The sequence below is a fragment of the Drosophila takahashii genome, chromosome 3R (genome assembly GCF_030179915.1).
Source record: "Drosophila takahashii strain IR98-3 E-12201 chromosome 3R, DtakHiC1v2, whole genome shotgun sequence".
Lineage (NCBI taxonomy): Eukaryota > Metazoa > Arthropoda > Insecta > Diptera > Drosophilidae > Drosophila > Drosophila takahashii.
Genome location: NC_091681.1, coordinates 35,291,798 through 35,306,865, shown reverse-complemented (window position 1 = coordinate 35,306,865; position 15,068 = coordinate 35,291,798). Strand labels below are relative to the sequence as shown.

The window sequence follows — 15,068 nt, the reverse complement described above, 5'->3', positions numbered from 1 at the left end:
TTCAGAAAATATATTTTCCAAAATTTATTTCCAGTCTCCAAACCGACTTGTTATCATTAAAAATGCTTCATGATTCATGTACCTTTAAAAAATGTTTTCTTTTGTTTGCCCAAAATGTAAAATCATTTTTGTAATCATTTATTATTTCCGGTAGAGCTGTTTTCTGAGTGCACGGCTCTACGGGGTTTCTCCTATTCGACAGCCGTGCCAAGCACCGAACGTCACTTTTCTTATCAATTCAAATTGCGACTCGGTTTTAAACGGTTGCCAATGGGATTATGAGGTTGGTCGGCTCTATAACTTATTTTCTTTGGTGTAGCTCCTCAAAGCCCTGGACTTTGTTTTTTTTTGCGTGTGCCCGTTTTACATTGTTCCGGCAATCGGAGTTTAATATATGCATTCAACAGTTGCGTAGTTTTTTACAGAACCACAACGAGAATTACAGTTTATTTAAGTACCCTTGTAATTAAAAATTAAAACAAAAGTATTTATATTTAAATATAACTTGTAATATTTTTGAGTTTATTTTCACGAGACACTATTTTGTTCTTGATAAAAGCTTAGAATATTTCCATATTTTTACTACTTTTGACTGACATTTTTGAAATAATATAAAATAATTTGTTGGCATTAATACCTTTTTTTCAGTATCAATACATAAAATTAGCAATCAATTATAAGGATATATAAAACATGGTACAGTTAAAAAAAAGTACTTGTGTTTTTTTTTAGACTTTATCCAAAAAATGTTTACCAAATAGAACCCTTTTTAGCTTTACAACAGCTAGTTTCAAGAGAATTTTGCCATTCGGTTTTGCGATTGGAAAATGGCGATTCTAGGGCGCCATCTTGTCTCCCATTTGCGTGACTCGATCCGCGAGTTCTTCTGTGATAGCTGTGAAATGCGTCAAACGTCGGCGGCGGCGGCTTGTGCCACAATTTTGGCGATTAAAACAGAATGGAGAGGGACCCGTATCGGGGGATATATGCAGCATACGTATATATATTATATGTTATGAGTGTGTGGACGCTGGCCATTATGACGAAATGTAATTTGGAGCACTGAGATGAGGGGCTGTCGCTCTGTTATCGCTGTCGCTTTTGCTTTTGCTTTGCTTTGAGTTTAATTAAAAAGTTTTCGCTCTTTGTGGCAGCGGCAAACAGCCGAAAGCACTCCACATTCAAATTCATATTTTGATTTTTAATTTTTTTATATAATTATAATCCGTTCCCGAATGCATTTCGAAGGCGTGTCTCTATCATCATCATAATTTTTCTCCTGACCAGCTGGTGGAGAAAAAAGAAAACAGAAGACAAGAAACTCCAAGATAAACCCAAGAGCAAAGGATGCGATATTAGTGTGGGCAAGATATTAACAGCATATTTGACATAACAATATGGAGAGTGTCCTGCGAAGGACTTGCAAGCAGGAAGCAATTTCTCATCGCATGCTAGTTTTTATTAGCCCACTCAAAACATCCACATGCACAAGCACATATCCACATCTACACGGAAAAAATCCTATATAAAATAGGGTCAATTCTACCTTATTGATCTGATTTATGTGAAATTTTTGATGCAATCATATCAAAATGATATTTTATCATATCATTTAACTGTTAAATTTTAACATACAAAATGTAGTATTTTTAACATCTAATGTAAAATAAGATAAACATGATATTTATTCATATCAAAATTATATGATCTTTAAAAAATATAAAATTGACCAGCGCATATCAATACGATTTTCTGTGAGTTTTTTTTTTGTGCATCCACCCACCGAGAAAGCATTCATGGCATCCTTATAAGGATTCTTAGCATTTTCTTGGCCAGGACATGGGCATCTCATAAGACAACATAAAGTATGACAGACATTTTGGCAACACTTTGCAGACCGTTAGCAGTCCCGGCTTTTTAAATTGTTAATGTTGCTTGTGAGGGGGTGGGATCTTATGGAAAAGACAAAGGAGCTGTCATAATTCGCTGCAAAATATTGTCACCCAGCTAGCTGCACTCTCACCATATATGAGGCCAATTTGCCTTGGCCTGGCATTTCTTGGCTCCGTTTTCTGGCAAGACATTAGTTGGCCATTATATGGGGTTTCCATCCAAATCCTCTCCATCTGCCCGGAAGTACGCGCCATTTTCTAATATTGTAACGGAAACAATTAATTTGATCATAACAATGCGAGAAATCCTAGCAACAGTCGTCTTAATGGTAATGCTCTCTATTAAGTTCTCGTTATGAGTTGGAAAAGTAAAAGAAATGGTGAAGAGTGGGATGTGCTGAGACAGGATATTAAGTAACCCTAAAAGAAAGTAAGGGAAAAAATGTATAAAATTTATACTATAAATTTTAAAATCCCTTCAGAAGGTGTTTAAAAGTATGCAACAAATTATTTCGAATAAATAATTACAAAATGTTTATTTTAAAAGATGTCTTCCTGTTTCGCTTCTTATTTATAGACATTTTAATAAAAGAATCAAAGTCCTATTTATTTTAGAGACCTAACATGTATTTGAAATATATATAAAAATCGCCAAAAAAAATCTAAAATATTTGTAAAAAAAAACCTATAAAAATGCCATTTATCGAGTTGGCATTCATAGACAATTCATTTATTTTCTAAGCATTATTGTGAAGTTCACAAAGTTTTTTAAAACCACCAGCCTATAAAGCCAAGATAGCGACATGTCTTTGCCGACCAATTTCGATCGATCCATGCTGATAGAGTACAGTGCCGCCTTTATGTACTATATAGAAAAGCACATGCTAATGGAGGTAATGAGTCGAATTCTAGCAGAGATTTCGGTTGCGGATGGAGTCACAGATATCCGGCGATGGATGGGCGAGAATATAAGGCGGATCGGCGTGGAGATATACACGCAATCGCTGGATGCCTTTCATCGTGGAGTAAAGGGGGATTTCTACCAGCTGCCCGCAAACTTTTACCACCGAATAGTTCTTCATGGCAAGCCAGGATCTGGTCGAAGGTCCTTGGCACACGTTTTAGCTCAACGTTGGGACTTGCTTATACTAGATGCTAATGTCCTGGCCTATCATAGCATAAATAGTCGCGATCAGGATGAGTACTCCAAGTTACTTCAAGAGGCCATTGAAAAGGATTGTGTTTACAAAAGGTCCCAGGCGGTGGGAAATCTCATTCAGCAGCGACTGCTCAGGGAGGATGCCCTTCACAGGGGTTGGATACTGATCAATTACCCGAACAATAAATGTGAAGCTGAGGAACTCTTCGAAGGCTTCACCGTGCCACCAAATCGATTTGTGTTCCTGCAAATCGATGAGCGCATGTCTCGCATGCGAATCTTGTTGAATAGCTATTCGCCGGGGCCTCAGGCACACATTAGTTTTCTGGATCGTCAGATGGCTCAGTTTAGGAAAAGCGAACCTGCTTTAAATTCCTATCTCAGCCAGCGAAGAGAAGTCGTCTATGTAGATGCCTCGCCGTGTTTCGAGCAAGTCAAATGCGAAATCATCTCGCAACTCACCAAAACTCCCTATGTTTTGGGTAAAAAATACGGCGAGGCCAATGCCAAAATTTGAATTTGATTCCCGGCCACTCTGCATCTAAATTGAGTAACAATGTGTTGAAGTGAAGTCCTTTCCCTGATTATTCTCTTTATTATTATTATTATTTGCTCAAGTGTCTGTCGTTGTTTGTGTTATTATTGCCTTGGTTTCGTTTTTTTTTTGGGGTCAGGCCTATCAGACTTCTGAGCAATTCCCCATCCACCCAGAAAATACAGCTACGTTTTCGTTTAGGTAAACAATAAACGAAAGAGAAACTTAAGTGGGAAGGATGTGGTCAACAGATATAGACAAAAAGATACCCATTAAATAAATATTTGAATAAAGAGGAAAAAATGGAAGGAGTGTAAATGCATTTTTAACGAATTTTATTTAAATTAATTAGATAATTAGTTAATAATAAAATAATATTTAAATTAATCCTATGCATTTTAATTACATATTTTCTGTCAGCTTTCTCTATATATAATTTTATATTTTCTATATTATCTCAAAACCCACGTAAACAAATCTCAACCACAACAATACACCCGCATCCTCTAAAAGAAAACCCTGAGTAGAAAAAGTGATTTTCTATTTGAATTTTCCACCACCGAAAAATGTGAACAGAAAAACAATAAAACGTTGGAAAAAAATGAGAAGAAAATAAGAGAAAAACAAATGATTTTATGACCACAACTTAAGTGCTCAATTTTTAATTGTTTGACGACGCTGATAAGACCCGTGGAGAAAAGCTGACGAGGGCGGGGCGACTTTTTAATGGCACCCAAAAGTTCAATCAAAGTTTTATACATTTTCTCTTTCTGCTGCCCGCGGGGCCTTGGGGTTTTTAAATTAGTCGCCAGCAGGTTGATGATTATTGGAGTAAGTATCTTTATTCCTTGAGGCCGTATCCCCAGTGGGTCGTAACCCGGCACGCAAGTAATTAAAAAACGCACTAAATCGTTAACAGAAAATAAATGTATTCACCGTAATCAGGAGAGCAGTGAAAACACAGGAAATAAATATTATTAAGAGTTGATTTGTCTTTAATCTTTCAATTAAAATATTTTATTTTAAAATTAAATATTTAAAAACTAAAAATTTAATTTTACTATAATTTTATTTAAATTTTTTTGAATGAATATATTTTTTTTTAGTTTTGAAAAAAATATTTGAAATATATTCTTTATTTAAATAAAATTATAAAAATGTACAGAAAGGAAAAACAACATTTAATAGCTTATTTAATTTATTTTTCGAAAATTTCGTGAACATTTTAGAAAAATGCCAAGAAGTAACCGAACAAGTATTTTCAAATAGATGTTAAAGAAAGTCCTTCAGACCCATCGAATTTTACAAAACCTTTTCATCGCACCACCTTGATGTCAATGGTGAAGCAGCATCGCTTGCCGGAGACAGGATCCTTGAGGGCCCAACGGATGGTGTAGGGACTCAGCGGGAACTTCGCCTCGATGGGCACCTCGGTGGTGTAGGTCTGCGTGACTCCCGATCTCACGGGGCAGCTGGTGTACTTGCAGGCCTCGCGATCCATGGTCAGCAGGGGCAGCTCCACCGTCTCCGACTTGGCCCAACCCAAGCTGGCCTCCAAGGTATCCGCATCAAAATTGGGCGTAAAATCGAAGCTCATCTCGCTGCTGCGTCGGCGGCGAATGTGGCAGGCTGCATTGTTGACTGCTTCCGGACAGGGGGAGACTCGCACCTGCTGGATCGTACAGGTGTCCACACTATCCGCACAGGTCTGGAAGTTGATCACCTCGGCGGAGGCGGATCCCAGAGCCAGGACAAAGGCGACGGGCAGCAGCGAGCTCAAACGCAACATGGTGGATCGAAAGTCGGACTCGGAATGCAGGCACTACGTCTATGGACTTGGAATCAAAAACTGGGGGCTTATCTCCGGACCCGTTTGATCCCCTGAACAGGGTCACATCTGTGTTCCAACACACTCACGAAACGAAAGCCACAAGCGTGTCTCACAAGTGATTAGATTGGAGCTTCTTATCGCAATGTACTTAGAGTGTTAGGGTGCGATGAAAAGTACTACAGACTGCTTATAACATTTGAAAAACCAATGATCAAAAACAGAAACGGTACAAAAATCTCTTAGAAGTCACTTGAAAACATCATTTTCAATTCTTGAGGATGTTATTTAGAAAACCTTTCAAACAGTCAATTAATTTCCAATCTGACTTTTAAATATATTTTATAAATCGCCTGATTTACTAGATTAAAAAAATAATTTTTTTTGACTTTACTTACCCTTCTTATTCAAAAGGTATACTCTACTTAGTAAGTCATTTAAAAATTCAAAATGTCTTTCTTATCAGCAGCATTCCTTTGTTCTTTTTCTCCAAACTGACAGCTTCAAGGTGAAATGGGAGAAAGTCCATTACCGTTTTATATAATTTAATTCAGTGTTACATACTTTAAAAAAAGTATAATGTATTTCAGTTCTTTTTATATATATTTCGCTGATTTACATATAACAAAAAAATATATTTTGTAAACTAAATAAAAGAAATCCAAAAATCCCCTTAACGCACTACCTTGATGTCGATGGTGAAGCAGCATCGTTTCCCGGAGACCGGATCCTTGAGGGCCCAACGGATGGTATAGGGGCTCAGCGGGAACCTGGCATCGGCTGGCATATTGTTGGTATAGGTCTGCTTAACTCCGGATCTCACTGGACAGTTGGTGTAGGCGCAGGCCTCTCTGTCCATGGTCAGCAGGGGCAGTTCTACGTTCTCCGACTTGGCCCAACCCAAACTGGCGTCCAAGGTATCCGCATCGAAATGGGGCGTGAAGTCGAAGCTCATCGTGAATCTGTGCCGCCGACGGATGTGGCAGGCGGCATTGACCTTGGCCTCCGGACAGGGATCCACATTCACCTGGTGAATGGTGCAGGTGTCCACGCTATCATCACAAGGCTGGAAGTTCACATACTCCGCGGAGGAGATCGAAGACAAAATCAGGCAAAAGGCGAAAGTCAGCAGCAAACGCAACATGGTGGATTGGAAGTCGAACTCGGAATGCACGAACTAGCTACGATTACGGACTATGAATCGATTGGAATATAAATATAGGAGAGATCTACTCTACAAAAATGAGCATATCATTTTAATAAAATAGTTTATATTCATATATTAATTTATATTTAATTATATAAGTATTTTAAACTGATTTTTGGCCTCGTAAAAGACTTTATTAATTCGTAAATTAATTATCATTTAATAGGAAATAAAATAATATAAAATAATAAATTAGCTTTTAGTTAAGAAAGTTTTTTTAAGTTAACTATTTTGTTGTTAGATAGCCTACGTATACTTGAAGTTAATTAAAGGTCGCTTCAACCCGAAAAGCCAGAGTAGACACCTACATATTTATGAATTTTCCAAATACTAAAATAGTTCTTATCAACAGACAGGGAGCTAAATCTTATCACCAAGCAGTCAAGCCAGCGACAGGGAAAATCGAGCATAATTAATTGTTATATTATAGGGAGCGAGTCCATTATAGAGACTCATTTAATACCGCTGACAAGCACTAGCCAGGAATTTGAGCCAAAAATAGAGTGGGGAGATCATCCAAGACAAATGATGTCCAGTTGAGATTGTCAATACCCGTGTCGCAGATCTAAGGCATCTGCCCGGGGACAAAACGAATTGATTTCATTGGCGGAAGAACGCCATATGCCAAATAAATCGTCACACTTTTCAGTGTCGGGAACCCAGAGATGGCAAACGACAGTTGTCAGTCAGTCGGGGAAGCCAAAGATGAAGCTGAAACTCGAGACGAATCCCGCGGGTCCAGGGAAGAGGTCCCGAGATATACTATACATATATGTGCATTTTGACTATCGAACTGCGAGCTGTCAATAGGAGGCAGCCCGACAATTGCACGGCTCATTTGCGGGAAGGCATGTCAACAATCAGAGACAACAAACAACAGGCGACGCGATTGACAACCTGACACCCCCAAGCCAACCCAGCCACCAAGTACACTGGGAAAAATAAGCAAAGCAGGTAAAAGCATATTTAAAATTTCAAATTTTATTTAAAGAACATTTTCTAATGCCTTAATTATAACAATAAACTTTGTGGCACACACAGAAGCAGAAAAATTTTAAGAACAAAATATTTGTTCATTTATTTATTCCTATTTTGTAAAGATAAAAAAAAACGCTAAATATAATATGTAATTTTTAACAATTTTGTATTTTATTATTATTTATTATAAGTAGTTAACATACAATTTAATAGTGTTAACTATTTTTTAGTTACTTATATACAACAACTTTTTTCGAGTGTTCTTCGACAATTGCAATTCAATGCATACGATTTTTCTTGTTTTATAGAGGAAACCCCAGGAGTACGCAATTAGCCGCTGAGGAAAACGGGCTAGGAAAGCGCAACATTTTCCCTGTTTTTCAACTCAACTTTCCACATCTCCATTTTCATATGCAAAACATGTTTTTGCGCTCTGAAATTTATATTTCCGAAAAATTGATAGAAAAGTTTTGAAGCCAGAGCATAATTAACACTCGACAAACGCGTTTTCCCCCGCCGCCCCGATTTTTCCCTAATGTTTTTCGCATAAATTATACAAAATATTCTACCCCGCGTTTCTTCAGTTTTATTGCCGCGGCGACTTTGTGCCTTTTTTTCCAAAGTCCAGTGAACGGTGAATCAACAGAAACCCAAAGCGAAACCAAAACAGAATTAATTCATTAAAGAAATATGCAAAGCATTAAAAAAAGGAGAACAACAAAAACAGCAACGAGAAAAAATGGGAAAAGTATCAAGAACTTGATGACGACAGGGTGTCGGAGAACAAAAAAAATGAAATTTTTGTTTTATTACTTAATGAACTTACCGCAAATTAAGCCGAGGGTGGACGAGGTTACGCAGGCCAAGGGAAAAAAGACGAGGCCTTGTCTTCAATTAATATGCAAAAAATGTCAACATGGATTGCTGCCCATCAAAGTGGCAGCAGGAAAGTCGGGAAAATCGGGAAAATCCAGTGCAGAACACTTGAGACGCCGACAAGGAAGCGACTGGACTGCAAATTGGTTAGCAATTAATGGTGACCATTTTTTAATTGAACACACGAGCGAAGAAATGGAGGGGGAGATTGTCGACGGGTATTTAAAAAGGAGTTTCAAATAACCCCTTGAAATGGGATAAGAAAAAAGTGGTTTTGTATTAAATATAAAAACTAAAATTTTAATATATTTACATATTAACAAGTTGCAAAAAAAAAAGGGAAATAAGTTATAACACAAATAACACCAGTTCATAAATGTTCAAATATTGTTTACATATTATAAAGCTGTAAATTGTAATTATATTTAACTCTAATAATCTAAAAATAAAAGAAAAAAACATTTGAATTTTTACTGGAATCTTTTTTAATATATGCTATAAATTTTAAATATATCTTGCGTTAAAAATACCCCTAAAAATCCCATAAGACCCCGACTAATTTCCCTTCATTAGCCAGAAATCGGTGGCCCAAGGAACTCTTTCATAAATAGCAGATGATGCCAAAGCCGGCCATCATTTGCGGGTTAAATGTAGCTTGTGATTTGCCCAGATTTCAGCATTCTCCGCTAATGTGACACCCCCACTACTTTTCCCTGAAATAAACCCCTATACCCCTGAGACATTCCCCGAAATGGGGGCGGCGAACTTGAGCAAATCACCTCAAGGGGCCATAAAAACAAAACACAGCCAGCCAGCGAATGGAAAATACAAATAAAAATAAGAGCCAGCGCGAAAGCCGCCCAGCAAAACGAAAAAATAATGAACGCCCGGCTATATCTCTCAGTTGGATTTTTATTTCTTGGAATAATCTAGCGAGCACACGACTAATCTTCGTTTAATTTCATTTGCGCCAAGCCAAACCGAAATTGAAATAGTCAAAAAGCGAAAAGGGAGGAGGATGTGGCGGGTGGAAATACCTACATTTGCGCCACAAGGACAATGTAAGGACATTTCGTTGCGAAGGAGTGCAACATTTCATTGGCTGACGGGGGAGATCAAAAGTATGCGACACCGTGGCTTAATTCGATTTTAACCATTGCAGCCAGCCAATGGCAAATGGCAAAGGACTCGAGGTCCTTTTCCACTGCCATTCCCACTTCTAATTGAAGCGAGGGCGAAGAAAATGTCCTGAAGAGACGCTTTCTCCTTGGGGCACATAAAATTAATCCGACGTGTGGCGCCGCTTCTTTGTCAGCGTCTTCAGCGATTTGAATTTAAATGTCGCTCTTGTTTTTTTATTTCGCTTTTTTCTACTCCCACTAAGCCAAGGAGCTGTAAGAAGAAAAAATATAAATAAAAAGAAGTCGAGTCAAGGAACCTTTGCGAATTGAATTAAACGTGTCCTTCTGCCCCCCGCACAAACAATTTTCCCATTTTAGGTGTGGACAAAAGGGAGCCTGGGCCTCATCATCATCACCGAGCTGGAGTGTATTGAAAATTTTATTGCCTGGAATAATTAGTCGAATTAAGCACACACAAATTAATTGCCACTCTGGCATATGTGAGAGAAAAATACAAGGAAAAAGTATAACTAGAGTTCAAACTGATTTACTTTTATAGGCACAAAGCCCTGAAGCTCGGAAATTTACGACTGGTTTTTTTTTTCGCTTTTGTTTCGAGCTGATAAAAGTGAACTAATCACACTCGGAGACAATTGCAAACGGAGGAAATGAACCGAGTGAGCTCACTATCTACTGATGTCTAATTGATCTCACTCATGGTGAACTTGGGGTTATGCTTTGTACTTCCTCTGCTGACTAACTGAAGTCCATTTATGAATCATTGGAGATGGATGGTGCTAGACTTATCGTGACGATATTATACAAATTCTAAGAAAAAATATAAATAAAGTACCTGGACTATCAAATACCCGTTACTCAGCTGAATGAGTGTAAGAGAGATGGAGATATGCAATCTTTACATCAAGCAGTTGCTTAAAATTGGCGCCACCTATGGAAAAATTCACTCTATATAATCTCTAAAATTTATCATAAAATACCATAGAATTTTCCAAATTTTATATTTAAACTTCCATTCATCGCAGTTTTTCGGTGTATAATTCATCTCTATTCAATTACCCTAATATTTATAACCACAACCTGGATATTAAGTACATATATCACCTCAAAAAACCCTTCAATTAAAATCCAACACACCATCCCCTGTTATAATTCCCCACTAAGACAGCAGTGTCCAACTTTTGCTCAAGTCTTGTCTGTACAATGTAATACTTTTACCCCAATCCCGCTCATCCATTTGCCTTCAAAAAGCCCCAGAATTAGTGGAAACATATGCATCATGCTTGCAGGCAAAGGCAAACACAAAAACATTTCATGCAAAAAAGGTTTTTAATTTAAATTTCTTGACTTGACGTGTGGCATGTGCCGACGTTGTCGTCTTTGTCCCCTGATGTCTGAGTCTCTGGGTCTCCGAGTCTAAAGATCTGCACATTCTGCACTCAAATGTGGGCAGAAGTCTGAATCTCTCTCGGGGGCGGAGAAAAGGAGAAAAGGGCCTGAGGGCCAAAGAAACTACCCACATACTCGTGCGTACATTGGCCATGCACAATTGACGCTTACATTGTTCTCAAGAATTATTATGTGGTTCCCAGCATGTGTGCTCCTGGTTTCAGATCCTGTTTCCCCCAACTCCTCCTTGCCTCGAAGTAAGCAACCTTATCACTTTACCTACAGGCAACAGCCCGAAATTGGTTACAATCTCACCCAAAAGAATGGCCGTTTTATCTGGGCCATCAAGTCCAACACACATGTGGCAGGCCCTCAGACTCAAATTGAAACCCTCGGCAAGATGAGGTGGAGGTGAGAGGGCTCCTTAACCCACTCAGGCACTTACCTCATGCCTGCTTGGTAAAGAAACACTCTCATCACTGAAAAAAATGTAAAACATCTCAAAGTTTGAAACGTAGAAGTCTTAAAATATTTTTTTAATATTAAAAAAAAATATATAAACGCCAAAATATAAAAATATTTTTAATACTTTTGTTACGATCTTATCATGAAAAAACTTGATATGAAACGATGATCGATTTTACGTTATGTGGTATCATTTTTGACTTGATATACTCGAAATGTAAACAACAGGCCAGTTCGAGTTTCGAATATGTCTTTCTCCCACCCACTTATGTAACTTTAAGCGCTATCTCTGATATTGCATGGTAAAAACGATTTGCCAGAAATTTACCATGCGCATAACGATTTAACCGCGACTTTAACACGTCTGAATATTTTTAATATTTCAAATAACAGAATATTATTTAACTCAATATATTTAAGAATGGGTCACATCTATTCATTATTAATTATTTAAATTCGGATCAAAAATATTTATTATAAAACCTTTTTTTCAGTGCTTTATTGCCTTGGCTTGTGGTCTCTTCAAGGCAAGACAAATTTGCCTTAAGCCTTTGAGAGGCGACCACTGCCTTGGTTTTCTGGATAAGCCGGGGCCAATTAATAAGGCTAGGAAAATGAGAGGCACACACTCGCATTTCCTCGGGCAGTCGCTCATGTGTGACCCATAAATTTTCATTTTATTGGCCAAGGTGCGCGCATGCTTTCCATCCGGCAAAAACAGCCCCAAAACTTTTAATTGTAATTAATTTCGAAACATTTTCTCGAAGGCGCAGCGCGGGTGGTCCCGACTTTTGGGATTTGTCTGCCGATTTATATGCTGATTCGGTTTTGGATTTTTGTTTTCAAGTGCTGCCAAAGTAAACACCGTCGGACACGGCGCACTATTTTTGCCCAGCATTGAGACGCTGTGGAAGCATATAATCATTGTAGGTACACAACGAAAAATATAAAATATATAGAATATTATATCTACAATCACTGAAATATAAATTTAAAACTGTTTTGGGAAATTAAATCGCTTGGTAAACGCCTAAAAGTAGGTAACACAAATGTTTCGATGTTGTAATACAAATATTGTTTGTTTAGAAATCTAACGTTTAATTTTAAAATTTCTGGATATTTTTTAGCTCATTACAATATTAAGTAAAACTTGAATGCAAAATTAATTTATAGAAATATTTGATTTATTTTTAAACATATCAGGATAAGAAAACATAATTTCATTATCATCATTAAGAAAACATGATTTCGTAAATATATTCATTGCCAATATTATTTAAATGATTTAATTTAATGTACAATTTTATTAAGCATTTATTAAGCTGGTTTCAATGTTGTTAAACATTTTTTCTCGTGCAGTGAAATGTGAAATGCAAGGCAGCAGTTCGCGGTTTTGCCCCAGTCTTTCGGGCTGACTGACGTTTTGTTTGCGTTGCAAAAAGCCAAACACCCTGGGTGGCCACTGAAAAGCAGAGAAAGAGATATTTTTGAGGGGTAAACGGACGGGTTTCCCCACCGAATTTGAAATGGTTCGGGGCCTCACCAGGTGATGCTGGCACTTGAACTTGATGTGGAATGAGGAATGTGGCCACCAGAGCTGACAAGGACACACATTCACTTGACATTCGGCGACATCGAGGTGAATGACAGCTGGATGAACAAATAGATATGGACAAAGTTGCAGGAAATTTCATTGATTTTTTTTCCACATTTTAGTATCAACACAGCTACCTCCTCAAAATGGGTATCATATCTCTGCATTACTTCGTGAAGCAACAAAACTTGAAGCAACCAGAAAACTTTCAACCCTCATATGCAAATGTCTTGCTTCTTTATCGGGCCACAAAGTTTCACATATCCCGCAGGACATAAAGGACATACAACATTCAAATAACGGGATTATAAACTAAGAGCTCAAGGAACGGACAACGGACAGAAAAGGCGACAAGTGTGTGCCGTGTGCTAATACACTGGAAAAAACAGCTTTAAAAATAGGAAAATTATAAAGTATATGTAGTTTGATTAAAAAATTTTTAAATATTAGGTAAATAATATTCCTTATACGGACAATAAAATTGAACCATTCGATTAAAAAATATTTAATATTTTCCATCTTTATTCTTTTACTAACGAAATATTAGGAAACATATTTTAAAAGTTTCAATAACTTTTAAGCGCAATCCATTATTGTATTTATCTTTCAATGTAAGAAAGATGTCCATTTCAGCTGGGAATCTACTGAGACAAATTTCTTGGGCTCAAAGGTGTTGGCCACGCCCTCAACCTCTCGAAAAGCTGCACCATTTTGGGATCCTTAACCAATTTATAAAATTTAACTGGCCGACATTCAAGCTCATTAAGGAACGAAACCATAGTTAGTCGTTAAACTATTAAGACTAATGAGGGTTGTCTTTTTACTCTCTATATGTCCCATTCCCTCTCCCCAAAAAAGCCAAACTCTGTCATTTATAGGAACGCAAATTTATCAGCCGCATGATTTCATTGCTGTCCATTTGCCGAAAGTTCCCCAGCTGAGGCCCTGAACCTGAATATCTGGTTCTGAAGCTCAAAACAGAAACTAAAACTGAATCCGAATCTGAATCTCATCTGGCAGAGTCACGTAAGAAATGTCGCATGTGGGCGTTTCGTCATCGCTTCCCCCGCTCACTCACTTCAAGATGCCGAATACAAATTTGAATCTGAATCAGAGTCCGATTCGTGGCCTCCATCTCGGTGGCATCGTCATCACAAGGTGCCGCCTTTAAAAGTCTGAAGTCTCGGCTGAATCGACTGTTGAGCTAGCAGATTTTAGCACGTTTCGCGTTTCGGGGGCTGTGTGTTTGTCTTGTGCTTTCCGCGAATCGCGTTTTGGGTGGCCGAAAACAAAAAGGTTCTCCTGTAAAACGACAAAATTGAAATCAAAATGAAAACAAGCAATGGATTCGTGACCTGTTGGTAAATAAAAGCTAAAATTTGGATACTTAAAAAGACTTTATTATTAATATTACACGTCTTTATATTTTAAAAGTCATTATACAAATTTCAGATATAAAACATTTTTTTACAGAATATTTTCAATGAATCTGGCTAATAATTCCTAAATTTCTGAATTTTCTCAAGTGACATTAAACCTAGTTTAGGGGACTGACAAAGTTTTTTGAAATTTTTGAAAACATAAAAACAATTAACTAACTATTCTCTTAAACATTTTTAATAAAATATACAAAATTAGCTTTAAAAATCAAAATTTAAACACAGGTTTTTGGCAATAAATTTTTAAAAAATGTTGGAAACATAAAAACTATTAACTAACGATACTCTTAAATGTTTTAATTAAATTATAAAAATTACCTTTTCAATTTTCAAACTTAAATACAGATTTCTTGCAATAAATTCCTTGATTTACCAACTGCACTATCTTAAAACCTTGAAATTCCCACATATCTTAACGTCGGCAAGTTTGACTTTTATTATTTGCCTTTTCGCTGGTCGCGTCCTTGTCGGGCTATCACCTATCGAAAGCCAAGTCTTAACCGCAAAGTGTTAAAGTTCCTATATATGGCTTACCTTCCCCCGCAGATCCGCAGATCCTATCCCCAA

The 15,068-nt window shown here is 37.4% G+C and overlaps 3 protein-coding genes across 3 annotated transcripts; 1 reads left to right on the top strand and 2 right to left on the bottom strand.

Moving 5' to 3' along the window:
- Positions 1–2,605: 2,605 nt before the first annotated feature.
- Positions 2,606–3,673, top strand: LOC108059655 (adenylate kinase 2). The gene has a single exon (XM_017145015.3). It carries the CDS (start codon positions 2,696–2,698, stop codon positions 3,566–3,568), a length of 873 nt encoding a protein of 290 aa, XP_017000504.2. The 5' UTR covers positions 2,606–2,695; the 3' UTR covers positions 3,569–3,673.
- A 1,093-nt stretch (positions 3,674–4,766) lies between these two features.
- On the bottom strand, positions 4,767–5,417 carry LOC108059608 (MD-2-related lipid-recognition protein-like). Its single transcript, XM_017144958.3, has one exon. The coding sequence runs from the start codon at positions 5,373–5,375 to the stop codon at positions 4,902–4,904; it is 474 nt and encodes a 157-aa protein (XP_017000447.1). The 5' UTR covers positions 5,376–5,417; the 3' UTR covers positions 4,767–4,901.
- Positions 5,418–6,030: 613 nt separating this feature from the next.
- LOC108059609 (ecdysteroid-regulated 16 kDa protein) lies at positions 6,031–6,595 on the bottom strand. The gene has a single exon (XM_017144959.3). The coding sequence runs from the start codon at positions 6,556–6,558 to the stop codon at positions 6,088–6,090; it is 471 nt and encodes a 156-aa protein (XP_017000448.2). The 5' UTR covers positions 6,559–6,595; the 3' UTR covers positions 6,031–6,087.
- Positions 6,596–15,068: the final 8,473 nt, after the last annotated feature.

Coding starts and splice junctions, on each gene's coding strand:
- LOC108059608 (XM_017144958.3), bottom strand. CDS start 5,375: ATGTTGCGTTTGAGCTCGCTGCTGCCCGTCGCCTTTGTCCTGGCTCTG.
- LOC108059655 (XM_017145015.3), top strand. CDS start 2,696: ATGTCTTTGCCGACCAATTTCGATCGATCCATGCTGATAGAGTACAGT.
- LOC108059609 (XM_017144959.3), bottom strand. CDS start 6,558: ATGTTGCGTTTGCTGCTGACTTTCGCCTTTTGCCTGATTTTGTCTTCG.